This window comes from Fundulus heteroclitus, unplaced genomic scaffold, assembly GCF_011125445.2.
Source record: "Fundulus heteroclitus isolate FHET01 unplaced genomic scaffold, MU-UCD_Fhet_4.1 scaffold_54, whole genome shotgun sequence".
Classification (NCBI taxonomy): Eukaryota; Metazoa; Chordata; class Actinopteri; order Cyprinodontiformes; family Fundulidae; genus Fundulus; species Fundulus heteroclitus.
This window is the reverse complement of record NW_023396967.1, coordinates 1,495,399-1,523,148: the sequence shown is the minus strand read 5'-3', so window position 1 is coordinate 1,523,148 and position 27,750 is coordinate 1,495,399. Positions and strand designations below refer to the sequence as shown.

Here is a 27,750-nt window from a genome sequence, read left to right as displayed (position 1 = left end):
GTTTTGTTTTTTTGCATTCATCTCAGACTTGTGTTCATGAGGTCTCCAGAGAAGTGAAATACACCATCTGCCTGTAACCGTCCAGTGGTTTTGGTCTGAATGGTGCGGGGGTGTACTGGTTAACTGACCGCATGTTTAGTGCTCCATCTAGAATAGTTTCGAAATAGTATGCCTTTGGAGAGCCAGAGTTTGCAGTCAGGCCAGAATTGCTCAATCACTTGACCAGAAGGAAAAAAAAAAAAAAAAAGGAGGAGGCAGGCTACTGATAAGTCAGTTAACTGCTTTTGGGAAAGTTTTTTTTTTTTTTATTAGTCTGAGGTTGTATGGACTGTTTGTAAATGGTATTCTTCTACAGAGTCCAGTTGGTGTGTTATCTTTTTCTTTTATTTCAGACAGCAAGATGAACTTTGTTGTTTCTGCTTGGATTAGTTGGCATTCATGTTTGCCGTTCTTTTGGTTGTTTCGCCTGATTTTTTTTTTCCAATCCAGTTGTATCCAAAGTGTTCTTGGTGTCAACTACATGCACATGCAGTCCATTGTCCGAAGAGCAAACAGACCGAGCATCCAGTGCACTGATAAGTGATTATGTAACATGGAATAGGACTGGGAGTGGATGCCGGTTTAGCCTTAAAACTGGTAATCTTTTTCTTTTTTTTTTCTTCTTTTTTTTTAGTCAGCTATTGGTTGCTTTTCGTGTCAAGTCCCTACCTGTTTGTCAGATGATGCTGACAGATTATTAGAATGCCTGGAGCATGTACAGTTTAAATACTAAATAACTTTAAAAAACAAAATCGTCCGTGAGCTCAGTGTAATAGATATGTTCCGGATGATTAAAAAACGATTGCTGCTGCACTGAACAAACTCGTGAAAGTTGCAAAAGGGCGTGCATGGTTAAGCGGGGTTTTTAACACTTCTTTACTTCCTCCTGAAAACGTGAATTTCATGTGTCGCTGATCAGGCAAGTCTCTAGGGGGGCCTCCAACACCGAGTCTGCTCTTAAATCAGAACGTACTTCTTGAATTTAACATAGTGCCTGCGATGGCCAAGAAAGCATCTATTTTTGTCTCCTAAGTCCACGTGCTGACCAGATGCAAAGCTGTTTTTTTTTTTTGTTTTTTTTCCCTTCTGCGCAGTTAGCAATCTCAGCACACTGCTACCACATTAACATAATCAGCGCTGACACTATGCAGACAGTAAGAGAGATTGCATAATGTTACTGTGTGGTCATAATGGGGAAGTCTGTATGTTGCACCGTTGAACCTTTATAATATTGCAGGGGCTTTACCTGGCTAAGATTTCTGGTTGTTTTGCTTTCATTTTTTTAAGGGTAAATCGTGTCTTGGTGATGATTCATCTCTGCTCCTACTTTAAATGCGTTAAGCTAGGTTTGCTATGAATGGATTACCCGTTTGTCTTTTAATAAGGCTCTGTGTAGTGAGGTTTTACTAAAACTACTGAAAACACTGCGACAACCCTGATAAATCTACCGTAGGCCATCTAACTCCCTCTAAAAACGGTGGCAGGCGCTCATGCCAACTGAACAACTCACATTTGGCATCATTTTGTTAAAGTGATTTAGTATGAAGTTAAAATTAGTTGTTGTCTTTGATACCAATCTAAGTGATTAGAGAAAATAATTATTTTCTGCGACCCCGATACCCTACTAAAAATAAATGTCTGAAAACTCAGGAGCTTTAAAGTTCTTCTGTGATTTGTTTCTATTAACTCATTGACTGTTCTCGAATGCGATGGATATTTTGCCCCAACAAGAGTGTTTAACTGGACAGCCTTTTGATTGTAATTTATACACCTAATTAAACTCAACTACAGTCTGCAACAAACATATGTTTTGCTCCTGTTGGCAGTTTTTTTTCATGCAGAGAAGTTTGCTGTGCTAGGTCTTAAGCTAATGCTAGTATTTGTGTTTAATACTACTTACATTTAGCAATACAGAACTTACAAAATCATTTATCCTGCCTCATAAACTCAGCGACTTGCTTTGATTATCAACAATTGTAATGAATATTTTATTTAGCAGCATCTTGTGGAGCTTTTCTCTGAACGGATTACTGTGTAGACAAGGGGCTCGGCATGGGTCACATGACTCATGACAGGAAGCTGCTGCAGTCAACACAGTCTCTCCTTCACTGTAGAGGTCATTTTGAACTATTAAAAACTACTCTTGTTGCAAAGGGAATCCACATTAATTTGAATAGTCAAAATTATTTTCACACAAACAGGGCATTGTTTAAAAATATGTTCAAAAAATATGCTCACATAAACTGTGTATTATCCCTCATGTGTACATCAAAGCATGCTGGCCTTTAAAGGGGACATATTGTGCAAAATACATTTTTTAGCACCTAAATACATTTTGATGTGCACTCGGAATTTCTGGGAGTGTTGAAAATTAGAATTTAAAGTCTGTCCAGGTGCTGCGTAGATATTTTAATAATACTCTTTGGGTCACGTTTTTCAAGCACTTGGTGCTTGGTTTTCTCCATTCTCTATTACGTTTTTTGAACATTTACCTCACAGTATTTGCTGCAGAACTGCTGAATAAGGTAACGGACTTCCATCTTACCAATTTCACGAATCCGCCATTTTTATTTATCGCCTCAATTTTGCAGTCCAAGCTCAAAAATGGCGAAGCTACAAGTGGTTAATGTTTGGTTGTTAGTTGTGTTGACTAGAGATGCAAGTTATCGATTGAGTTAATCTAAAATTGATTGATCTTATCGACCGACTAACGATTAATTGATAAACGGGCACTTTCTTAAAAAAACTAGTTTTCTCTTATGTCAAGAAAGTCTTTCCATAACATGAATGGCATTTATATATATATTTTTTTCAAAAGAGGCCCATCATTATATTTTAACAGTTTATTGTTGCCTGTATTAAATACTGACTGAATAAACAAATGTTGTGGTTTTCTCACACATTATTAAACTCGGTCATATTTATAAACTATAACAAAACAGAAATCTCTTAGGTTACTGAATAGAAATAAGTTGAAGAGAATAAAATATCTGAAAAACTAATAATCCCCACAAAATCGATTGGCCTCATGTCTTATTTATCATTTTAAGACTTTTAGCGACTTTTGTCATCACATCCTCGCCTTCAGAGAGCACATCAGTGTGTTTTGGTTAAGAAGTCGACACTGCTCCGTATTGCAGCCGGCTCTATTTAGCTGACATCTTAAGGAACTTGTTGAGTGTTTACATTTAAAAACAGGACCCCACAAAGAGCGTTTTGCATCCTCATCAAACAGTGCAAAAGTAATCCCACTCCATTTGGACCGCTTCATGTTGCGTCCGCCACTTGGTCTCAACTTTGAGTAGAAGCGTATGCGCTCTCCCTTACATCGCTACCTGTGAGCGTGTTGTTTACTGGGCAGGGACTGCATGGTGAAGGTAGGTACTTTCTGGATAGCATGGGTAATCAGCACTGTATGTAGACCGTAATCAACCACTTGTTTTCTAGAAGAGGAAGAGGCCTGCTGTTCAGAGAGCAGAATTCATAAGGAATACTTTGACATGCATGAATCCAGAAAAATGATGTTTGATGACGGATTAGTATCATAACATAACTAAAAGCTCAAAAAAGGGGGGTTTTGCATGATGTAGGCCCTTTAATATTAGTCATTTAAAATAATGGATGAAAGTCCTAGTTGTTAGTTTGTTTCTTCTGGATCTTACTACTTTGCTGATTAAGGGAGAATTTGCCTTAATTCCGATTCCTGGCTCATTGTTAGTTACAGCCCTAAAATGAATGTGACATGTTTTGCAAAGGCACTACACAGAAATCTTTTTTGGAAAAATTGACTTACAGGAGTTCTCCCAGTGAAAGAGTTGCAGCTCAATGTTGGGGTGTTTGTTTTTCCTCTTTCTTTGTTATGTGGTGCTTGAAATTTTCTGAAGTTTATCTGCTTCTGCGTTTTGTGGGTGTGACCAGCAGGGCTATTGCTGCACTCTGTACTCTGCTTCAGATAATGTCAACAAAGCCATTCATCTTCATTTGTTTTCCAACCAGCTTAGGTCCTACTATTTTTGTGTGACAGGATTAAGTGCACTTAGGGAGACTCTTTGCTGTGAATAAGTTGCTCAACCCTCTGTGCGTCTCCTGTTGGTTTGCTTTGCTGCGTTTTTTGTATCTTGTGCAAAAACTCTGCACTTCACGGCTTGTCTTGTTGGTTTGCAAAGGCTGTAAAGTAGGTCACTATCCCTTCAACAAGTCCGGGCAAAGCCCTCGCAGGATGAGAGAGGAAGAGCCAATATACCTACCCACATGTGTGCCTGTTCGATTAAGAACACTAAAACCTCCTAAACATCTTGTGAAACCCCCACCCGTTTTGTCAACGGCGCCCCCTCCACGGGAGTCCTGTGTCTGATTAAGTCTCTCTTGCGTTCACACCCTATAGCAAAGTGTGTTTCGACCTGTCAATACTCATCAGCATAGGATCCAGGGCCCTGATAACACAACAAAGACTAGCTGAAATGAACATGGAAGAAAAAAAAAAAAACAGTATGGCCTGACCAGATGAAGAAGGGAGGGGTTACTTTTATTTTGATGAGAAGAGCTTGTCTCTCTTATCTGTCCTTGGTCAGGTACGCGGTCGGCTAACATGAATGGAAAACACTGAGTCGGCATAAACAGGACACCAAAGCAACCGGCAGTGAGTAGGGGGGGTCGGATTTGTGGTGTATTTCTTCTATATTTACTGACATGTAGTTTGCGTAAAAGTCAGCGAGACTGCATGGCCAGCAGAGAGGGAAGTCCACCACCTTTCCAGCTCACCTCCCCATGACCACTACACGACCAATCCTCTGCTCCCATAGGAGACATTACAGCTGGTTGTTGAAGGTCAGAGTCAATGAAACAGCGACCCACCCCCCACCCTAGCCTGGGATGTCTAACCCACATTCAAATCACTGACAACAGCAACCCACTGCTTTTAAGGTCGCTGCTTACTTACGTTTCAGTAGTTTGAACTTGTCAGTGTTATCTTTAGCTGGAGAGAGAGAAAAAAAAATTCCTTCTGCGCCTTGATGATTAGTTTTCACGTGTCTCATCAGCCCTCCTTCTTCTTTTCTCTTCCAAACCGCAAGGAGGGTAAAGCTTTTGCATTGACAGGCAAGGGTGAGAGGTCACCCCCCAATGAATGGAGTTATGCAGGAGGGGAGGGCCCGGATCAGGACGCGAGCAGGCATCTGGCACGTCTGGCAGGTCAAGCTCAGGATCTGGGTCGCAAAGCTGAGCAGGCGATTTAAAACGGCAGACGATAAGTTGACGGGTCATCGTTTAACACCGCAGCTTTATTATCTCCAGATTGAGAGGCGGGTGGACAAGCGAGGAGCTCGTATCTAGTACATTTTCAGCCAATGAATCAGGTCTGTAGCTAAATAAATCAGTAAACACTAAAGAATGCCAACTGATAGAAGTTCAGTTCAATTCAGTGTATTTAAATCATCTAAATACCTTCAAATTCAATCCAGTTTTTAATGCAAGTAGGTTTCTCATCCTGAGTCAGCATACGTCAACAGTGACGGGAAGTGACAAAATCTGTTTTGCTTTGCTTTGTGTGTGTGTGTGTGTGTGTGTGTAGGTACACAGTCGTCAAATTAACTGAATACTGTCTTGCAGGAAATTAATTATTGTAAACACACAGGAGCCTGATGTGTTCCAAAAGTACTTTTGAATAGACAACGTACTTGACACCGACATATTGCCTATTAAACTGTTACACCAGTGTAAGTGAATGCTTGATAATGTACATCTTTTCCTCAGTGGGGTTTTCTCTTAAGGACAAAACGAGGAGGAAACGTTATCAAAGGGGAGGAGCCTCCTTTTGAGCAGTTCTGGCGTTGCTGCAGTAAAATGCTTCATGTCTTTTGCACCCACACTGATAGTCACTCACATAAGGCCTCCTGTTCTACCACAGCAGCGTTTAGAGATGACACATTCAACTGTCATTCCTTCTCTTCAGTGGGCCTTTCTGTCCCTCTAGCCAACAAAGTCTTCATACCAATGGGCAGCTGTTGTGCGCCGCTCCTCCTCCTCTTCCTTTTCACCAGCTTCAGTTGCCTCTCATTTTTTTGTTTTCCCTAATTTTTACAGTATTTTTTGCTTATGGCTGCTGGCACCGCACTTTGGACTACTCCGGCTTTCTTTGATTCAGTGACATGCATGTAAACAAGCAATAAGAACGGATGCAATCAGATTTGATCATTATTATACATCCTACTTAGTTTTAAAGTTTTCTCTTTGTTTCAAAGGTAGACTAAATCCTCTTGAAATCCAGACAAGATGAAACATAGGAGTTCATCTTGCTGCTTTAGCTGTCAGAAAGTAGAATTAGTCAGATTTAGGATTTGCCATTAAAGAGCAACAGGAGATAAATTCGGACTGTGGGGACAACAACAACAAAGAATTTAGACCAAAGGCTTGCAGTTCCATTGTATATTGACCACAACTGAATGATTTAATGTAGAGTCTGCGATTTTTCCAGAAATTTCTTCAAGTCCCTTTTTGTAGAACTGCTCCTACACAAGACCGTCTCTGCTCTTCCGCTCCTCGGGGGAATTGTGTGAAAGAAAATACACCCTGGTCTTATTTCTTTCTACTGAGGTTACCCTCATCTTCTCATAAACATGAACACGGTTCACTTCTTGTCTAAGGTGAGAGCAGTGGAGCTACAATGATGGCTAACATCAAAGCTAACCACTAAGTTAGCGCGTCAGAATGATTGGCATGTGGGACAACCAATAAATAAGGTGATACCCTCAGAACCTGAAGGACAGAGGCTAAGGCAAACTTATTTGTAAAGCACATTTCGGTACAAAGACAGGGCAAAGTGCTTTACATGATTAAAATATAGGAAAATAAAAACAGAATAAAAGCAAGTTGGAATGAAATGTAGAAAAAATTAAACTAAATAAAACTAAAATCAAATATTAATGATTTTTAAAACAGTTGGACTACAAACTTAAACTAATTTACAGTTTCAGTAAAACAGTTTGACAAGAACAGTCAAATTCAATCCTTAACAAAGTGTTTTTAACCTTGATTTAAAGAGAACTCAGTGTTTTATCACTTTTACAGTTTTCTGGAAGTTTGTTCCAGATAAGTGGAGCATAGGGACTAAATGCTGCTTCTCCTTGTTTGGTTCTGGTTCTGGGTATGCAGAGTAGATAAGAGTCAGAAGACTCTGGAGGGTTGATACACTGATAACAAGTCTGTCACGTATTTTGGTGCTAAACCGTTCAGGGATTTATAGAGTACTAGTAGTTTTTATACACTATGTATCATTAACAGTAAAAAATTTGTTTTTAATCTGACACGTACCTGCAGTCAAAACAAAGGATGAAACAACAATCTTCACTGCCTACAGGCACAGCACATTATATGTCTAGAAAGATGGCATGTTACATCTAGTTAGCCATGAACTTCATCTATAAAAAACAGACATAAAACAGACTTGCTGAAAATAGGGTACAATTAACGCCAAGGCACTTATAGCAAAGGCAAATTAAGTTCATCCACAGACATTCATAGCTACCTCACTTCAATGCAGTGAAGCCGTTGCTCTAAGGGTTTCCCAGAATCCCTTGCTACCTATACTACTGACTGCAGGTACAGACAAAACAGGAGATGTTGCTGTTGTCCCATATAGCAAGATTCATCTATAATGTCCCCACAAACCTTTTTAACTTGCTGCGCCGCAGTTTGTGCACACAAAAAAAGGCAAGGCTACTCTAGTGTGCACTTACTCAGCTCCTCCATATTACTGTGTAGCTGTACTCTAACCCGCTAGATTCAAATTCTGATGTAAATTAAAGACAACATCTGCTTTGTTGTTTCTGCTGTACTTACCAGTACAATAGTCAGAGAGATTCAGGTTAATCATCAGTTTTGATTACGGTTTGAGCGGCGTTCAGTTTAAATAAAGTATAATTTGAAATGTTGTAACATTTTTGGTCTGTTGCCCTAAAGAAATGTAGATTTAGAATGTTCACCTTGATAATCAGGCGCTTTGGCCCTCAGAAATGAACTTCCACATACCTGAACCCTCCTCGCTTAGATAAGCGCAGTGTGCTATGGAGGAGCCATCCATAGCTATTATTTATTGGTTTGTTAGAGAACTGTAACTGTAGATCTACATACAATGCACACACATAAAAAAATAAACCCAACAAGTTCAACAACAAAAGAAATTCCTAGATTTCCCATTTTTCCTTTGTACATAAGATGAATGGTATTGTCTGCAGTGTGTGAGCGTTTAGATTTGACTTACAATTTAGTTTTTATTTGTCTAATAAAGTTGTCTTCAAATCTGAGTTATCTATCTTCTCCCTTTTATTGTCTGCAGGTAACCCTGAACCCTATCAGCTACCTGCACCTCACTAGGGCAGCGTTTAAGACAAGGGAGATGCGTTGTTTCAGCATGCTGAAAAAACCTCAGCTGTCCGTGACCTCGGTTCCACCTGAAGCATTATTGACATTGCTGTCCTTCGCTTTGGTTGCGGAAGAGAGTAGTGGTGAACTTCTGCCTTTTCAGTCAATGCAGTGTGGTAAAGTTAAACATTGTGGACAGTGATTTGTCAAAATGCCAGGGCCTGAGAGGGAGTAAGTAAATCAAAGGGTGAAGAAACAACCCAAATGGAGTGCAGAGATTACATATCTTCCGTACTTGTGCTTGAAACGACTGTACCTAAACTCCACTCTGAAGATTAAAGCTTGAATCAACATAAAAAAAAAAAACACAATAAAAAGGCACCACGCCCATGAGCCCAGTTACTTGTAAGTTCTGAGCAACCCGCTGCGCTTTGTGGGTGTTTCTTCAAGTGTGTGTTTAGACATGCACGTCATTAACAATAGGGCTTTGTTGGTTGGGATAATGACCTATCTCCGTGCCCTCCAACAAATGGCGCTGACAGACGAGACAAGCAATCAGACAGTCTTACAAATGAAAACGCTTGTGTGTTTCCTAGTCTTATCTGGCAATGCGCATGAGATAGATGGCAATCTAAACACAGATTGACATAGTCGGGCTTCATTATCACAGATATGCCCTATTGCTGTTGTCCTCTAAACTTCTGGCTATTGCATCATTGGATCACCTGTTGTGTCATATGGGGTCCCGTCACAACCTTTAGCATATAGCGTTTGTTCTGTACTACAAAACGTTTGACTCTAGATGGTGGCTTAATCCAGGTTTAGGCTAAGGAGTTTAACAAAATTATAGCATTTGTTCAATAGGACAAGCAGCTGTCAAGGCAATAAAGAGTCTTGACATTTTAAAAAATTGTCTTCAAATGCTTTGACCACGCATTTTAAACATTGAAACTATTTAATTCAACAATTTAAAATTAGATGCTGGAGAAAAACAAAATAAGGTCACCTTAGTTCTAGTGAACAATGGGATTTTGGAATCGCATCACTGTTAGTCTGAGGAATGTGCTTGTTTTTGGAAGTTAATTTGATAAAATGTTGCTCCCTAACTTGGTGACAATACGCAACCTTTGTGTTCTGAGCCTCTGAACACCAACTGGAATTTATATTATATCTACCAGGCTTTTGACCTCAGAGTGGGTGCATATATCTTAGTATACGCAGGAATGTAGACTAAGTCTAAGTCTAATGTAGAAAAAAATGCTTGAGTATGCTTAAACACTGTTAGGTATAAAATCACAGAGCTATAAAAAAAGTATCTGTTTAAATGCATTATGAGAATGCTGTTATTGGTTTTGTTGAGTTTGTGTGGAAAAATCAAAAGCCAAAATATCAAAGTACAGACGACAAATTCAGACATCCAGCCAGGTTGTAAACCACTTTGATCCTGTCTTTAAAAAGATCTATTGCACAATTCACATTTTTCACTGCCCTTACTTTATACTTCAGTTTCCCCTAACTTTCCGAACTTACTAAAACTGAAATCAACTAAAGGAAGTTCACATGCATCATATTACCAACGAACAAAGTCAACTGTTGTTTGTCTTGTTTTCTCCAATACTGAAAGTCTATTTTGACTCAAAAGGTTATTGAACAATTGGCTTCTAAGCTTTTTTTCTGGAGATATATAATGCTATTTTCTTCATCATTATCCCCTAAACTAAGATAATGAATTCTCTAGATCTTGAGTCTGATCTGTATTTTGTGGCCGTTCGGACTGATGTACAAGATGTTAACTTTGATCTTTCAAAAGCAGTAAAAGCTTCAGTAGTGGTCATGTCAGAGTGAGATCGATCAAAGTCAAGTCTTTTTAACGGCTTAAGTCTATCTTGCGAAAATGCGTTTTTAATGCAGTCTGTATTCATGATTCACCTTCCTGAAATAACTCACAGATGGTCTACTCTGCTTTAAGATGCACACAGCTAGTAACACTCATTAGGAAAATTAGACACTGTGTTAGAAATGGTTTTGTTAAACCCTTTAAATGAACACTTCCATGTAGGAAATTACATATTCCTTGCCTCGTGAAATTTTGCAGTCACCCAATTTACAAGCAATAAAATAAAACGGAATAGTCCAAATACTTCTGGATTCTCATTTATTTATATGCAGTTTATTTTTAAGATGACCATTGCTGATAATCTGGACGCTGATTGCTGCCTTGATTAAGGTAGACAGGTTTGTCACTAGGAGAGTCTAAAGGTACTTTGGACCTAATCTTAAATCGTGCTGGGTTCCAGCACCAACATGCCACTGCACAAAGCTTTGAGTGTGTGAAGCCGTTCACTCAGTTGCAGAGTAATGTACCCATTGGTGTCCAAATAACCCCTAGAAGTCTCATAGCGGTTCAGTATAGGAATACTGAGAGGTTTCACATACTGTATACTGAAAACAGAAGTGCCAGCTGCACTTCCACCCACACTGGGCTTTAATACAAAATCCCAAATGTGTGTTGTTTTGCTTTGATACAGTAATAGAGAGTGTTGTAGTCATTCCAAGCTGGGAATAGTTTTATAAAATGTCCCTTGTCGGTAACTGATCAGGGAGCACGGATGACGATCCAGCCTGATGTTTTAACTGCTTCGACCTTCCCTCGTTCTTGCCCAATCTGCTCCAATCCGGTTTGAACCAAGAATCAACACCGCGGTCTCAGTTGGTTGCGTTTACACTGTGTTTTGCTCACCATAATTGCACCATGAGGAAAAGATGGAAAAAATGAAGCTGGAGGAGACAGAAATAAGGAAAGCAATAGACCTCAAATGTTAGCCGTCAGTTTTATGTCATCTACAGAGAGAAATGGGTATTTCATCCTTGAATTTGATCCGTTTACTCATGTTCTTTATTTGTCATTCAATTTGAGAATTGTATCTTTTGTTGGAAAAGCCCCTTTTAAAGAAATGAGAAACTCTATAAACATACATATTTTAATTTCAAGAGATGAGATGTGCTCTCACGGGGTAGAGCAGCTTCCTCCCACAATCCAAAGACTTGCATGTTAGCTTAATTGGCCTCTGTGAATTGCTTTCTTGGAGTGTGTGTGGGCATGGTTACTTTCCTTGTGTGTCTCTGTGTTTCTCTCTGATGAACTGACAACCTTTCCAAGGTGTACCCGCCTCAATGACCTCTGGAGATAGGCGGCAGCCCCATCCTACAAAGATAGGCGGGTAGAGACAATGGATGGATATATGACTAGATGGTAAATGGCTTGCACTTTTGTAGCGCTTTATCAAGGCCGACGACCCCAAAGCGCTTCACACTCATTCATTCATTCACCCACACAGTCACACCCTGTGGTGAGTTATGTTAGCAGCCACAGCCGCCCTGGGGCAGACTGACAGAAGCGAGGCTGCTGTACATCTGCACCACCAGACCCTTTGACCACCGCCAGTAGGCAATGCGGGTGAAGGGTCTTGCCCGAGGACACAACAACTAAGACGGTCGGAGCAGGGGATCGAACCGGCAACCTTCCAATTGCTGGACGATCTCCCCAACTCCTGCCACTGATGGCGATTACATTTAGGTCATAAGAAATTAAGATTAGTGGCTATAACTTTAACTAGTTATGTGAGCACTTATGTTGATTTTCAATCGATTGGTGGTATTTCTGGCGTTTGATTTTGGGTTAGGTCTTCTGGATCTACTGGTCTAACGTCTCGACCCTGCTTTTTAAAACGGCCTAATTAACATAATTTTAATTAACTGCATCGTTTCTGTTGAGGTAAAAGGAAGATTATGGGTGGAACATCTAGGTCACAAGAGGAGACGATGCATAACGATGAGTACGCAAAAAATGAGACGAGATGGGATTTTAGTTATATTTTGAAGAAACCTAGAAATCACAATTTTTTTTTTTCTTTTCGCAGAGAAATGGTTTCACAGATCGCAAACTGTGTTTTGAATCATCTTTAATCATGGCAGAATACTTCAGTGACATTCAGGGTTTGAGTAGTCCATATATCTTGTAGTTGGATTATATGGATTACTTTCCTAGCTCTAAGGTGGTTCTCATGCCAAAAAAAGCATGCATAAGTCTTTCTTTTTTGTCTTTTAATGAGTACAATAAGATTTGATGAAAATTAAACTCACCTGTGTTAAAGACGGTCCGTGTCAAATTTTGTATGATTATTACTAGTCAAATGTTAATAAATTAGACATGCCATTTAAAAAAAAATATATCTGAATTTCAAAGGGGCCGTTGCAACGACAGCCTCAACTAAAGATTGCCCTACTTAGCTAGATGCACTGATTTTTGCAAAGATATACAAAAGCATTTTGCTCCTTTTTAATCCGAATCAAAGTGCATCTAGCTTATGTGTTTACGTCTGAAAGAGAGGAGACTTGGCAGGGAGAGAGCTGACTGTTCAACAGACGGGACACTTCAGCCATTTACAAGACACGACTTTTTCTCTGGGCCAGAGTTGTGTCTGGCAAGCTCTCCCATCTGCCTGTCAGTTTGGGTTTGGCTATGCAAAAAAAAAATAAAAAAAATGCACAAATCTTACAAGGGCACCCCACAGTTGCATCCAGCTCACAGTTATTCTCTTCCAATTTTGTGAAAGTAAGTAGTCATGTCTCAGTTTCTTTGTAATTAAGAATAAGTGTATGAGCAGTGAGGGTATAATATCCTCACAGTCATGCAGAAGCAGATTTCTGCTTTTCAGCTGCTGTCTGCAGACAAATGCTCCTCTTTATGATCATTGTCTCTTTATAGTGTTTCCATAATGTGCTCTTATTGCTTCCATTCATCTTAATAACGGTCCCTTTGTTGGCACAGAGGATGGATATAGAGAACGTAGTGCTTTATATATTTGCAAAAATCAGAATGTTCTGTGTGATACCGATGGAGGGACCATTCTGAGATTTAAATGGATTTTGAGACATGAGGTCTGCATAAACTGCTAAAGGTATTTGACTTTTATAGAAATTCTGTGTCAAATTGTAAAAAAAAATACAATTAAGCAATCCCTTTTGTGCTGTTAGCAATAGTTATATTCACAATAAATATATATAAAGGTGAAAGTGTGATTAAGTATTTAACTGTCCTGGTACTATATGTCACTACAACGTTGACTTAACTAAATCAGCAATTGGTAGAAATGACTAAGTAAATATTAAAGAATAAAATGGCAAAAACGTCATAATTTAAAGAAACCAACGTAGAGATTAATTCCTCATCCGCTGGTAATCACTTTAAATACTGAAGAACTGAGTTAATTGCATTGTTATGGAAGTGCAGTTATTTACTTACTAACTGTGGTTAATACAACTTTAACTGATGGAAACAGCTGCTTAGATTTCCCCCGATTCTGTTACTCTCTCTTACAGACCTGGAAATCTCACAAGGTTTAGACTTCAGGCGCCACAAAAATGCAGACAAAATGCTGTGGTTTTGGAGTATATTATCAGACAGCCAACTGTTTTCCTGCTTGTTCAACAGAGGCACATTACGAATAATGCTATCTGCCATGTGGAGATAAAAAAGATACATTTTAATATAAAAAAAAGGCACACCATGCATTTATCCAAGTTAGCTGTAGTGTTTCAGTCAGATATGAGCAATTCAAAAAGGGGAAAACTTTTTATGCAAATTCTCTCATAAATGTTCCTTTGGCGCTTTATGGTCGCCTTGTGGTCGAAGCAAAACATTGTAGTCAGGTGCCAAATAAAGGGTCGTCTACTTCCTGGAAACAATGTTATGCATTAACATACATCACAGGCGCGTGACGTCAAAAGCTAAATTGTGGGAATCAAATAGAGTAAATAAACTATTCAAAAAATGTAACTATTCTAATTTGCACAACTATAACGATCACTCAGTATTTTGAATATGATATTAGACTAGCAAGTACTCTCTTTTAACCCTTTTAGTCATTATATTGATACTCTTTATATTGTAAAAAGGCAAAACAATATTGGATTTGAACTTTTTTTTTTTAAACACGTGAGCTATTTTTAATGAAAACAAAGCAAATAACATCCACTTACACTCTGTTCCAGTGTACTGTGTCGTGCTCGGTTCTCCTGTTTTCCTTACACTGACTGCATACACATCATCATATGTTGTGTTATCAAAAAAATAAATTACTTCTGAAGTATTTAGCTGGGGGCTCTTCTGCCTACTTTTTCTAACTTTCACTGTCTATAAAAAAAAAATGAAGATTGTAATCAGTTTTTTTAATGACTCTCGACTTTCTGTGTCTGACACTTGCCTGTGGACATTTGGCTTTGTGGGAGAGAGCAGAGCAGAGTGAATTTCTAACAGCAATGGTTTGCTTTCACAAAACACCGGAAACCAGGCAAGAACCTGCTCTGGCTTGTGGCAGAAGGGCAAAACTCAGGAGAAGGCAAAAGTGGGAGTAGGCCGTGAAGAATGAGCAAAAAGATTGGAGCACAAGTGCTGCAGAAAGACAACTGACCACAATTCAGGGCTTTTAGAGTTTACATTCCTCTCTGTTTCAATCTATTCCTCCCTGTCTTATTTATAGGTTGTATTTTTAAGTGAATGAGCTTTCATTTTCTTTTATCTGAACTTTCTGCTTTTCTAAGATAAGAAAACAGGCATATTATTGATATGATTTACTTCATAAACTCTGAGAATGTCCATAAATGAATCCAGTTTTTCCGCTGCTGATGCAACCAAGGATAGTTTGGTTTGTTTAGATACAGCTAACCTGAATGGATGTCATAATAAGAATGCAAAAATGGAACGGTGGCTTGAATCTCCAGGAAGGAAGAAAGACAGACTGTCAGACAAGAAAGCTGTAGGTTTTTACACAGATGGGCCTATTTTATTTGCAGGCCCTAGGCATAAATGGGAAAACTGGGAAGGGAAAAACTACAGCTATTGGTCAAAACAAATTCCCTGCATGCCCCTAGTAATAGATATGATGGTAGAAAGGAATGGCGAAAAGTTGAGAGGAAGTTTGTATTCGCTACTTTTTGATATTGTAGCACGAAACTGACTGCGAGGGGGAAAAGTTAGACGTCCTCCCTCTGGCAACATAATAAATAAAGGCGTCTTCTGAGCTGATTATTTTTAGGTCTGTTGCTTTGTTTGATTTGCTTAACATTGGGCGTTTTCTTATTTGTGGAGCCAAAGTTATAACTTATAACTGTAACTCACCCTGGTGTAAAGGTATAGCTTCGTCCCCCAGACAGATTTAGAAAAATGCAACCAAAGTGGGCGGTTCCAAGATACAAGGGCTAAGTGTGCCGGGGGGGGGGGGGGTCAGGATGAAGGGAAGTGACATGTTGAAACGTTAAGTGACCAAGGCAACATCTAGTGGTTTTGCCACAGATTGGTCTTTTGAGATGGAGGATTTTTCACCCCCTTTGTCACAGGAGGTTGACGGAGGCTTTGTGGATCCCACTGGTTCTGAGCATTATCAGTCTGAGCCTCATACTCGAGGCTCTGACTAAGTGATGCCCGAAGCGTACACTGCCAAAGTTGGAGGACAGAATGGGTGCAGAATCTGAGAGGTACAGTGATGTTAGCAGCATCATGGCTTACATGGGCTAACATTCAAAGCAGGAATGCTAAACAGTATTGATCAACGGTCTCAATGCTCATCATTCCAACTCCTGAGTCTGACTCCCCACAAGGGCAACGGGTCGTGTGTCTGACTGAGATGCTTTTATACCCAAACACGGGGCTATGGCGACGAAAGCATGTACCCTTGGAACCAATAGGAAAATTCCACTGCAATAGCCTCCTTTTAACCCTAAGAGGGCAGCACTAAGATCGTTTTAAGACATATATTGCAGAACTAAACAAGTTCACATGAAAATTGAACAAAATTGCACAGTAACATTGAAGTAGCACCCTCAGGTTCAGTTTATACATTTTATTTGCAAAAAAAGTTGATTTTAGAGTGATTTACAATTTCTTTTTGGCGGAAAAGCCAAGAGCACCTTTTGAAATGACATGAACTAGCAGCCTATTTAACCTGGGGGCCAAAACGAGCAAATTTATTGCGACCAGTGAATTTGCTTGCGCATTAAACTGTGTGTATGCACGTATGTGTTTTACGTTACAGTTAGAAATGTTGCCATCGAAGAACTCGCGCTTTATTGCTCCATGTGTGTCCTGTATTATTTTGCCAGAAACAAAGCTGTTTGTGTCCTAAAGGATTGCAGTCGAGGATCAAGAGAGAGAAAGAGAGGCCTTTTTGTGTTACGGCTGAATAGCCTCTACAGTGAGAGCCCACATTAAAGAGACACGGCTCCTGCCCAAGAGCCCGTCCTCCTCTGGGGGACTTCTGTGCCCATGGGCTTACGCAAAGGCCTGACATGTGTGGAGACTGCAATGTGAAGGATGAGTACCAAAACACAGTGAAATTCTTATGTCTCTTTATAATGGCGTTTATATTCATCAGGTGTTCTTCTAAAACGTTCTAGCTAAGGTTATGTAGAAAGACGACGGGATCCCCACTGCAGACGCGGTCGCTTGTGTCGAGTCGGCTGGGAGACTGTTTACTGTCAATCACCACAATCTGCCCGCAGCTAGCCACCGACCTGGAGATTGGGGAAGCAGATGATATTACATAACACTGATGGAGTCAAGGCAGCATGATTGGGGGGGGGGAGACAGAGGGGATCGCAGGATTTCGAGCAGTGGGTGTTCTATAATTACCGGGTTTGAATGAGGCGACTCTTGAGGCCGCATGCTGAGCCGACGGTCACCTGCGCCAGCCTTGTTAGGTCTGGTAGCCTCCCGACATTTCCGTGTTACGCGAGCTATTCCAGTTTGACAATGGCCCAGCTCTTTGTCACTCCACTCCTGCACCTTTTTTTAAATGCGTGTATCATCTTCATCTTTGGCTTGTTATGATTTGAGATAACGAATCATGACTCATCTTTATAAACAAGCCACAGGCAGCCTGGATCTGTAGAGCTTTGAGCGGGCTGAAAGGGAAAAGATGAGAGAGGGAGAGGGAGAGAGAGACGTATAAGAGAACAAAAATATTCTGTTGCTTTTCTGTCTGCCTCTTCAACTCTTAAGGGGGCATAGGGATAAGTGATGAAAACAGTCTCTAAAAAATCACAATGAAAAACCTCCACCTGGCCACGACGTGTAACTGGAAACCGCCCCGTATTTTTAGTTCTGCGGCGCTCTGGCCTGGCGTGCATTTGCATTTTGTTTGTGTTCATTATAGATAAAGAGGGAGCGCTCTGGATGTACGTGCCATCGTGGCTCCAACAGAGAGGCGTTTGATGGTTGATTTTTAGTTAGGCGTTTAGGCGAGACTGTTTTTAAACTTTAACCATCAAGGTCGAACACCAGCTGCCTTGCCACCGCTAGACACATGCAGCTGCTTTGGATATTAGGAAGTGTACACACACACACACACACACACACACACACACACACACACACACACACACACACACACACACACACACACACACACAGTGAGAGGCATACAAACACTACATTATGATGTTGTTTTTGGTGGGGGTCGCGTTGATCACATGATCACACAGGATGAATAAGTGATATTTAAAGCAACCAGAGCTAAGCTTATAAGAAGAAGAGGGATTATTGTTGGCAGTGTGTCACAACAGGGAAATCTAGACCCGTCGCGTTCAGCGGATATTCCACACAATAAAGCCTAATAGAGCCGCCCAGCAGCCTTCCATCTGTCTCTTCTTCTCTGTTGACGTTTAAACTAACCCTCATGCAAGCGGCCTGTGTGATGCAAGCCCTTTTTTTTCCTGGAAAACAAGATACACATCTAAGTCTTGTCTGCGGCTTCAAACTTTATTGCGCCATAAAAAGGAAAAGGCTGCGAGAGCAAGCCGCTGGAACTCCTTTGCTGTGGAAAGCCGAGCAGAGGCTTCGACAAAAAGGTGCGACCCACAAACAAGTAATGCAACTCATGTTTGTAGAAGAATAACAGTTGTTGAATGCAACAGCAGCGGTACCTGGGGTTGTTGAGTCACAGAAGACGTAACTATAAACAGAAATAAAGCGCATGAATGAGATTAGAAAATCCAAATGCACTGTTTTCATTTTATTAGTGTCTTTTATGAGATGAAGAGTAAATAGGGTAAGAGGAAAGCAAACAAAAAAAAAAACATTAGTAGTACCAGCTGTATAGGCTAAAAGAATTTGTTCCTAGAGTGGAGCAGCTAGAGGAAGCTCCCAGTGCTCAGAGAAATGGTCTTTCAGGATATGAGTTCATTACAGTCCAAACATCCCCACAATGATTAGCTTTGTTTTTTTAACAGCATCTAAGCCTAACAAAGAGAAGAAAACAGCTTAAAAGCGTTAGGGCGGCTGGTTAAACTTCTGCTTTCTCTCTGAATGCATAACAACATCTTCCCCAGCTGCTTGATAACATCTGTAGTGTAATTGTAATGCTTTTAAATCCTCAGGAGGAGTATAAAACTCTTCAGTAAACTGAACAGTGGAGGACTTGGTGGAAAAACTCAGCAGCTTTGGGATAGCCTACGTTTTTTTTGTTTTTTTTTATTCCATTAAATGTTACCCGAGTTATGCACAATAATCTAATCGGCTGTGAGACGTTCCATTCAGACAAACTTCCTCTAACTATTCCAGGGCTTTTTCCTCTCATCGGTAAGACCCATCATGACATTATGTAACAAATTATATGATTTGATGCCAAGGTTAGGGTTTAAAGGTGCTGTGTTGAGGGTGTAGGGCGGAGGTGTCAAACTCATTTTGGTTTAGGGGCCGCATACAGCTTAATCTGATTTCAAGAGAGCCACATGAGTAAACTCATTGCAAGATTAAATAGAACTGATAAAAGTGGACTTGTTGATTTTTATATTAAATGAATTTCACTTCTACATAATATATCATGAATAACCTCAGCGTTTTTGAGAAAAGCATGTGCAATTTCAACAATACTTTTGTTCAGTTAAATATTTACTTGTGCATTATGCATAAGAACTGATCACAGTGATTGTACAATGTTGAAAAACATTTATTCACATTTTTTGGAAGCTAAAAACACTGTCCTGCATGACAAAATACATCAAACAAATAAAAATTAAGAATTGATTAAAATCAATTTTCCACATCAGAAGCTCAGTGCTACCATCTGCTGATTAAACACAGCGCCCCTTGTGGACAATATAGGAACTGCAGATTTTCAATTAAACAAAGTACATGTTTTTTTTCATTAATTGTTTTATCATTCTCTTCCTTTTATCTCCTCTTTCTTTCACTTGTCTTTTTTTCTTCTTCTTCTACCTTTCCTCTCCTACTTTTCCATTGTAGTGTCCATATCATTTGAGATATTTCCCGCATGAATCATAATGAAACTATTCACATTCATAAATCAAGCAGACCACTATGGCAAAAGCAGCACTGCTCCACTTGTGAAAGTCAAACCCCTGGTTTAGGGTAATTTTTAGTGTCAAAATCCCACAACAGTGTTGGTTCAGCCCTCTATATTGCATGTTCTCCCCGTATCTATGTAGGTTTCCTCCGGGCGCTCTGGTTTCCCCTACCACTAAAAGGCATGCTGGTCAGGTCGGCCATTAGTGGCGGCGCGCTCAGTCGCAGCGGCTCAGGCTAACCCTCCGTCTGATCTGTCATTTTGTTCTATGTACCCTGTATGTAAAGTGATCCAGAGCAAGTATTTTAATTCCTAAATCTTTATCCACTTTTTGTGATCTTTTAATTTAGGGGGCAGCCAAACGGTTATCGGATTACATTGCAATTATTATTTGAAGCATCCAATTCAACCATTTCCACCCGTGTCTGCAGCTAGATTAATTCCTCTACTGAGCTCTGCATAGGCTGTTGGAGAAAATAAATAAATATTTAAAAAAAAAATCTTGCAAAAAGGTTTTGCAGTCTGCAGATCTTATCTTTCCGTTGCATACAGTGCGTAGGTGTACGCTAGGTTGGACATTGTTTTCATCCTTTCCTGAACTCCGAGCTTGTTGTTGTTGTTGCTGCTGCTGCTTTGCTTCTTGGCTCGGCTCAGAGCAGAAGTCTCTGTATGTGCCTGGACCTGGCATGTTGACTCAAGCCGGCCCATGTGTTGCGCTGCTGCCAGAGAGGTGTGTTCTTGGCTAAGGCCGGTCCAAATTGAAGGAGGAAGGAAGGTAAGAGTGTGTCTGTTGAGTGTGTGGGTGTGAGAGACCGACTGTATGGTTCTGTTTGTTCGTGCACTTAAATGGGCCAAATGTCACACATTCACTGCTTTGCGAATGCTGTCGTACAACCTGAACCTTTTCACGTTTTGCCACAGCACAGCCCCATTCTTCAGTATATTTTACTGGGATTATTATACTTTTTAAAAATCATAATTGGAAATCAATACTTTGTAGAACCAAATGTATGTGGCACCTAACAGGTATTTTTCTAGGATTGCTCCGTCCATCTTCAATTGTTTATTCACAATTGTTTACATATACATTTGTATACTATATTCGGTACATATCCAGCTGTAAATCTAGTTCACAATACTAGTTATCTATATATTATACTCATAGGACAAATCGATCAGTAAAATTCTGTCTATAATAGTATCCATCTCTATATTTTTTCAGTAATAACCCATGTCCTGTACATATGGAACCACTGCTTATCCTGCACTTGCTGCTATTGCACTTCTGGTTAGACCTAAACTGCATTTTGTTGCCTTGTACCTGTACCTGTGTAATGACAATAAAGTTGAATCTAATCAAATCTAATCTAATATCAACTGACCAGCTTCTCTGTCCCTGCTGAAGAACAACACCCCCCCCATAACATCATGCTGCCACTACATTGTTTCCCCATGGGGAATGTGTGTTCAGGTTTTCCATGCAGGCCAAAACGCCACACATTTTTCTTAGTCTCCCACCTGAGCTGAAGATCTCTGCAGCTCCTCCAAAGTTATAGCCTTGGCTGCTTCTGCGAATAATGCTCTCCTTGGCCAGTCTGTCAGGATAAGTGGACGGTTATGTCTTGGTACTTATGCTCTTTCCATTTTGGAATGATGGATTAAAAATTTGCAATGTTGAAGTCTGCATATTGTTTTATACCTTAAGGCTGCTCTAAACTTCTCCAGAACTTTATTTCTGACCTGTCTCCTGTGTCCCTTTAGTCTTCAGGATGCTTTTAACTAATGTTCTCTAACAAGCCTCAGAGGACTTCACAGAATCATTGGGTTTATACTGAAATTAAATCACTTTTTTTTTTAAATTACCTGTTATTAATTAGACTTCTAAAAGCAATTGAACTGGGCTATATTTCAAGGTATCCTAGTAAAGAGAGGTGAATACAAATGCACGCCACAGCTTTCAAGTTTCTTAATTTGTGAAATAAAAATAAAAGCATGTATCCTTTTCCCACCATGTTATAGTCATGCAATGTTTGTGTTGGTCTAGCACATAAAACCACAATCACGATCAGTTTTGTAATTTGACTAAATGTAAATAGTTCAAGGGGCATTAATAAATTAGGAAGGTGCTGTAGTTCACTTAAACAAACGCACACAATATAGATTAGGAATAAGCCTTCTCTCCTGTTGCCTCATAAAACACTCGTGTCATTAATGGAGTTAAGTTTATCAGCTTCCTCCATGAATGATTTCACTCCACCCAACAAAACAACACGGTACCCACTTACTATATATGTACGGCACATTCATTAAAGTCACGGTCATGTTTATTATATTATCTTTGAGTGCACTGTGCTCGCAAACATCCCAATTTGGGAACTCCAAAAACCAAAAACCTAACCTCACCACCTTCCTAAACATGTTTGGACACCACACACACAGACCACCGTTGTTGAAAGCAATCTCTGCTTTCCATATGAGCCCTTAAGGAGGCCTAAATAAAACTATGCCCAGTTTAACGTTCTTTAAAATAAATCCTCCTATTAGAAGACATAAACCCATTTTATTTATATTTTTGGACATTGTTACTATTTCAGTGCCTTCCTCCTGTTCCGCACTCCGAAGCTTTAAATAATTCTTATTTATTCCACAGACAGCTGAGGAGAAGGGACCGTGTCATTTACGGTCACGCGTTCACCAGAGTGAGCGATAAGCAGCGATGGCTGAGCCGTTATCTGTCTGAGCTGGCTTTTATGATGGCAGAATGTGGCAGCCATCTGCTGTAAACACGGATATCAAAATCAGGACAACAGCAACCGTAAATTAGCTCGTCTGTTTATTAAAAAAAAAAAAAAGCCAATCAGCAGTTGGCTCTGTGCAAAAAAAAAAAAAAAAAGATGTCTAAAACATGTCCATGTGTTGTTTTGCTCATCGCATCCATACGGAGAAATGTGCACCAGATGTGGTTAAGTTGTGGTGACTGTGAAGGATCACGGTTGTTCTGGGAAGCAAAGGAAGGAAAGTGCTCAATGTCAGGAAATTAGGCTCTGGGTGGGTGGTAATGGGGTCTGTAGTGTGTCGGTATCTACGATTCCAGGCGTATGCGTATGAGAGGGAGGAATATTATAGTTTGGATTAACTCTGGTTTCAACTAAAAGGCCAGCTAACCTTTTTAGTTTGTTTATTTTCCTTATTCCCCCCCCCCCCCCTCACTTATAGACCTGTAGTGAACCCGAAAACAGGCTTGAGCAGGCTTTACTTACACTTTTAAAGGCTAAAACCTGTTTATTCACTTCTTCATTCTGATAACATGTTGCCTGTGTTGATGATGAAATGGAAACAAACAGCAGAGAAATGAGCTCCATAAATCATAACCGTGTCCCCGGCTGGCCCTGTTTAGTACTGAAAACATGGCTAATGACTGAAACAGGACACAGCTAATCTTGTTATCTCTTTATCTCTTGTCCAGACTGTGTGTGTGTGTGTGTGTGTGTGTGTGTGTGTGTGTACCTTCATATGTGTGTTTGTGCTGTTTATATGTTACCATACTCATTTCTGTGTGTTTCAGCTGCAGTTTGGATGTCCTTTTCTACAGTATAATAATTGCCCCGCGTTCCTTCTGCTTGATACGAACACTCTGACTTTATTTTAAGATGTAAAACTAAAGTCTTTCAGTGCTTTTATGCCGTGCGGATCGTTGTGGAGTGCACAGGCTTCGTCTCTGAGAGATATCTGGTACATTCCGCTGGGATCTGTTTGCTCCCAATCCAGCAAATTCTCATCAGCGTGGGAGCTCAGCCACTTACCAAACTTTTTTTTTTTTTTTTTTTTAACTCCTGTAACATTCTCCATGAAGTAAACTTTTGCACACAGAGTGTTGTTTGTGCAGGTAGACACCGGCTTGATTACCTAAAGCGGGCTTCTGGACATGCTTGTAGAGGTTTGTGATTGATTGCGTGTGTCTGTGCGCACGCGCTCGCATTAAAACTCACCGTGGAGCTCAGCCAGGGCTTAGGGCTTGGCTGAGAGAATGCCTCAAACCAGTTTTCTCTGGTTGTGTAGCGGAGAAGTTTGGGGGCGGGACAAGGACCTCTTAAAGCTCCAGGCTTCCTTTCTCCTTGCTTAAGAGTTTGAGATTTTTAACCATTTTGTTTTATCGGTTTATATTACGCGTATGCAGTTCTGAAATGCACCCCCTTGACTCCATTCGGTGTGAAATCTTGCTGTTCTACCTAACTTAACCTAAGAAAATAAATCCTGTTATGTGTGTGTGTGAGTTTGAGTGTGCCTGTGCACGCCGTCGCATGCACGTTTGTGTATGCGGGGGCGTGCAAATGTGCACAAGTGTTTGGGCGAGGTCTTGGCCCAGCCTTAAACAATTTTCCCCACAGCTCTCTTTCAAGGACGGCAGGAACCGCGGTGGAGATTGCCAAATAGAAGCAATAGAGAGAAACGGTGTGTGTGCGTGAGGCAGATAAGTTGGTTCATGTTTGCAAGACGCATTCGGTGACTGCGCTGCAACTTTTTTTTTTTTTTTTTTCTTTCTGGAACCGCTGCATGTTAAACCTCCACTCTGTTGGAGCCACGTGCCTTTATCTTGGTTCAACTGGGCAGCATAAAGGGTTAGAATGAGGCTGGACCGCTCGGCAAGGTTGCTCAGTGGGCTGGAGGGGAGGAGGCATCCCTCTTTAGCTCAGAGAGTAATGTTTTACAGGCAGTGCAAAAAAGCACACCACAAGGCACTTTCACCCTCGAGGCTTTCCATTAGAGCCTCATGTATACACACAAGCAGCAAGTTTTTCAAGGCTCACTTGATCCTATGTCTGTTAATGCGTTTGCTTCTTGTTTTTTTATTTTATTTATTTATTTTTTTTTTTTTTGCTTTAATATTCCAAAACATGTAACGGAGGATATTTTTGGGTAGCAGCTGATATTTGCAGTTTTTACAGGGTACAAAGTGAGGATTCTCTGCTTTCAAACACACGATTGCATAAATAGCTGTGGAACATAATAATGCCGAAAACGTTCTTTCTTCAAACATGAAATGAATGCGTCGGTTTTTTTTTCTCACACGTTGTCAATGTTTGCATGTTTTCCAGGAATCCTTCAGGTCACGCGGATAAGGAGGTGATGGCTGCCACCGTCTTGACCTCCCTGTCCACATCCCCCTTGGTGCTCGGTCCTTCCTCTGTACCCACAGGTAACGCCATAGCCCCTTTCAGTTTCCTTTCAACTCTGCAGCTGCAGCTCCCTCAGTGGGAGCTGCGTGATCAAACGGTGACTCATCCTCCGTGTTAAATAAATCAAGGACATTTTACTTTAAAACTTGCCAAGGGGTGCTGACTCTAAGCTATGAGAGGCCGGGGGAGCGCTCGGTTCCAAATCGCTTGATGTTACTTTACCCTGAATCAAGTTGAGCTGCTGAATGTTAATATTGATTTATCCAAGGGAAGAGAGAACCTTGTGATGTTATCAGCTTTATTTTGTTATCTTCTGATGGTTGCATGTTCACCTATTGCTAGCTATTAAGTCTTGACCCATTTAAGCACAGGTCCTCTCACTGCTGTTGTTGCCCTTATCATGCCAGTTTAACCAGACGGTGAAAGTCCTTTTGGGCTGGAGGTAGCTTTTTATGAGGAGAGGGTGGCCAGATTCACATTCTTATTTTTTTATTTGGACAAAATAGAACAACAGCAAGCAATTTAAAGATTTTTTCAGGTGGTGTAGAGATTCGGAGCAGTCATTATCTGTAGTATATAACTTATTAATCAACTTCAGTTTGGCTGAAGAAAAATTAGTTTTACCTCATGAAGCTAGATAGTCAGCGCTTGTGAAAGTATTAATTAATGGAATCGCACTTTTCATTTCAGTTCAAGTGACATGTCAAACAGAACCTATTAGGCTTACCGTGCTTTGTAACTAACTAACTAAGGTGCACCGTTTCTGCGAATACATCTAAATTTCGGTGTTTTAATTGTGACCTCTGTGCACAACCCACTAGTTGAACGTTGAAAATGCTGTAATTTACATGCCGCGCTGCTAATGGCGACATGTTCTTTGAAATCCAACAAGGCAGCAACACTAAATAAACTTTGCGACTGGCAGGGACACAAACGTTTATACGGACAGAGGACGAGGTTGAGCTGTTGCTTCAGGTGTCTTTGAATTACAAAACCACCGCTGTGGTTTATGAACTGGTCGGCAGCCGTTAGGCTGAGGCGCTTGCACGTTCATTTCTACTGATAATGGTTGGAGCGTGCATGAAAGCCCAGGGCTTTCCCACATAGGCAGATTGTGTTTGTCCTGTGTACACTGAAAACGGAGACCGGGATGTTTTCGAATCCTTCCACTCAGGAACCTGTTTTTTAAGTTGTGCTATTGTCAGAGAAAACGTGCATCATTGTGCTGCACATGAACAGTAGAAACACGACAAAACTTAACGTTTTAACCAAAAAACACAGAGCCTAAAGCAGAATTTAGACATGTATAAAAGCAAAATAGGCAAAAAAAAATCTATTATTTAATGTAACAAATTACAATAATAATTAAAAATAGAGTTGCACAATAGTAGGAAAATATAAAAATGCTATATGATAATTTTTTCAATATTACGATGACTATCTCTATTAAGATCATCTGACTTTTTGCTTACTTTTGTCTTTTTTTCTTTTTCCCAATTTACACTCTTCTTGATATTTAGCATCTTGGTCACTAAGGTTTAGATCTGGTGAGGACACAGAAAACACTGAAAAGTCCATCAAACTGGCCGAGTATACTATGGCCGTGTAGGGTTTGAATTCATGGCTCCTGAAATATAACAACATACCAAGTGTTGTCTCCAAAAAGTCTTTTGAATTTGCAACATTGCACACGTTAGGACTGTCTTGACAACTCCTTACACACAGATGATGTGAAACAAATTTACTTTTAATGGAAATCATTTATGAACATTCAGCACATAAAGGTTCTAGACCTAATGAAGCAAGGAGAGGTTGATGCATCTCCTGTCATATATGATGCTGATGACAGACACCTTTATATCTCTGTGTCACCACATGACCCTAGTCTACTACACTGACTGAGTCAATGTGTCCATAATATAAATTAGTTTATGGGTAAATATTTCCTCCAGGGCAGGGATTGGTCAGAGTTTTGGTCCTGGGGAAACATCCGGAAAAATCGCTGACTCTACCTTTAGATCACTGCACTGGCTCCCTGTTTATCATGGACAAGGTTTTAAAATGCTCTCATTGGTCTATAAAGCTCTAAATTGTCTAGGACCAAAATACTCTTTTGTGTTGCTTTTCAAGTATGAACCATGTATACCCCTCAGCTTTTCAGCGACTTGCTTACTCCATGTTCCCTGGACAAGAAAACCTGAAAACCTGATATGTTCAGAGACTGGTGCTTCCTTTAAATCAGGACTGAGCTGCTTTTAATCAAAAGCAGCTTTTGATAAAAAAAAAAAAAAAAACTTTTTATGCAATGCTTTTCTGCTTATCCTTTGTTATTAATTTTTTGTTGTTCCTTTGGTTGAATTGCTTAGTGTATGAACGGTGCTATATAAATTAACTTGCCTAGCACAGCTTGTAATCTCTCCATCACACACCTTTTCAAAAAGTCAGAACTATCTCTTTAAGGTTTTGTTGCGGTTTTCAGCTATCATCCCATCAGAGGAAGTTCAAGTTAGCATGAGTTACACTTTATGAATTGCATGCCTAACACACGGCTGTACAGAAGAAGGGGGTATGATGGTTGATTACACAGTTTACTGGAGTTTTATAAACGGTTAATATAACGGTTAGTGTATCTGTTACATCGTGCATAGTCATAACTTCTTGTATTTCTTTTTTTTTGTTTCATTAAGAGCTAACACATTATCAACACAACAGAGTGGAGCGATGCATGATACAAATTAACATTATCTGTAACTCAGCTCCATGGAAGTAGATATCAGTTTATATCAGTTAATTTCATTTTATGTTTCAAAACT

At 40.1% G+C, this 27,750-nt stretch overlaps 1 protein-coding gene across 2 annotated transcripts in view; it reads left to right on the top strand.

The window, feature by feature from the left end:
* Positions 1-27,750, top strand: part of si:rp71-79p20.2 (zinc finger protein 704) — a 54,490-nt gene that overhangs the window by 4,253 nt on the left and 22,487 nt on the right. For both annotated transcript variants that reach the window (XM_036132772.1, XM_012862325.3), the window contains exon 3: positions 24,857-24,957. In XM_036132772.1, the coding sequence (XP_035988665.1) occupies positions 24,857-24,957 (101 nt within the window). The remainder of the gene's footprint in view (positions 1-24,856; positions 24,958-27,750) is intronic.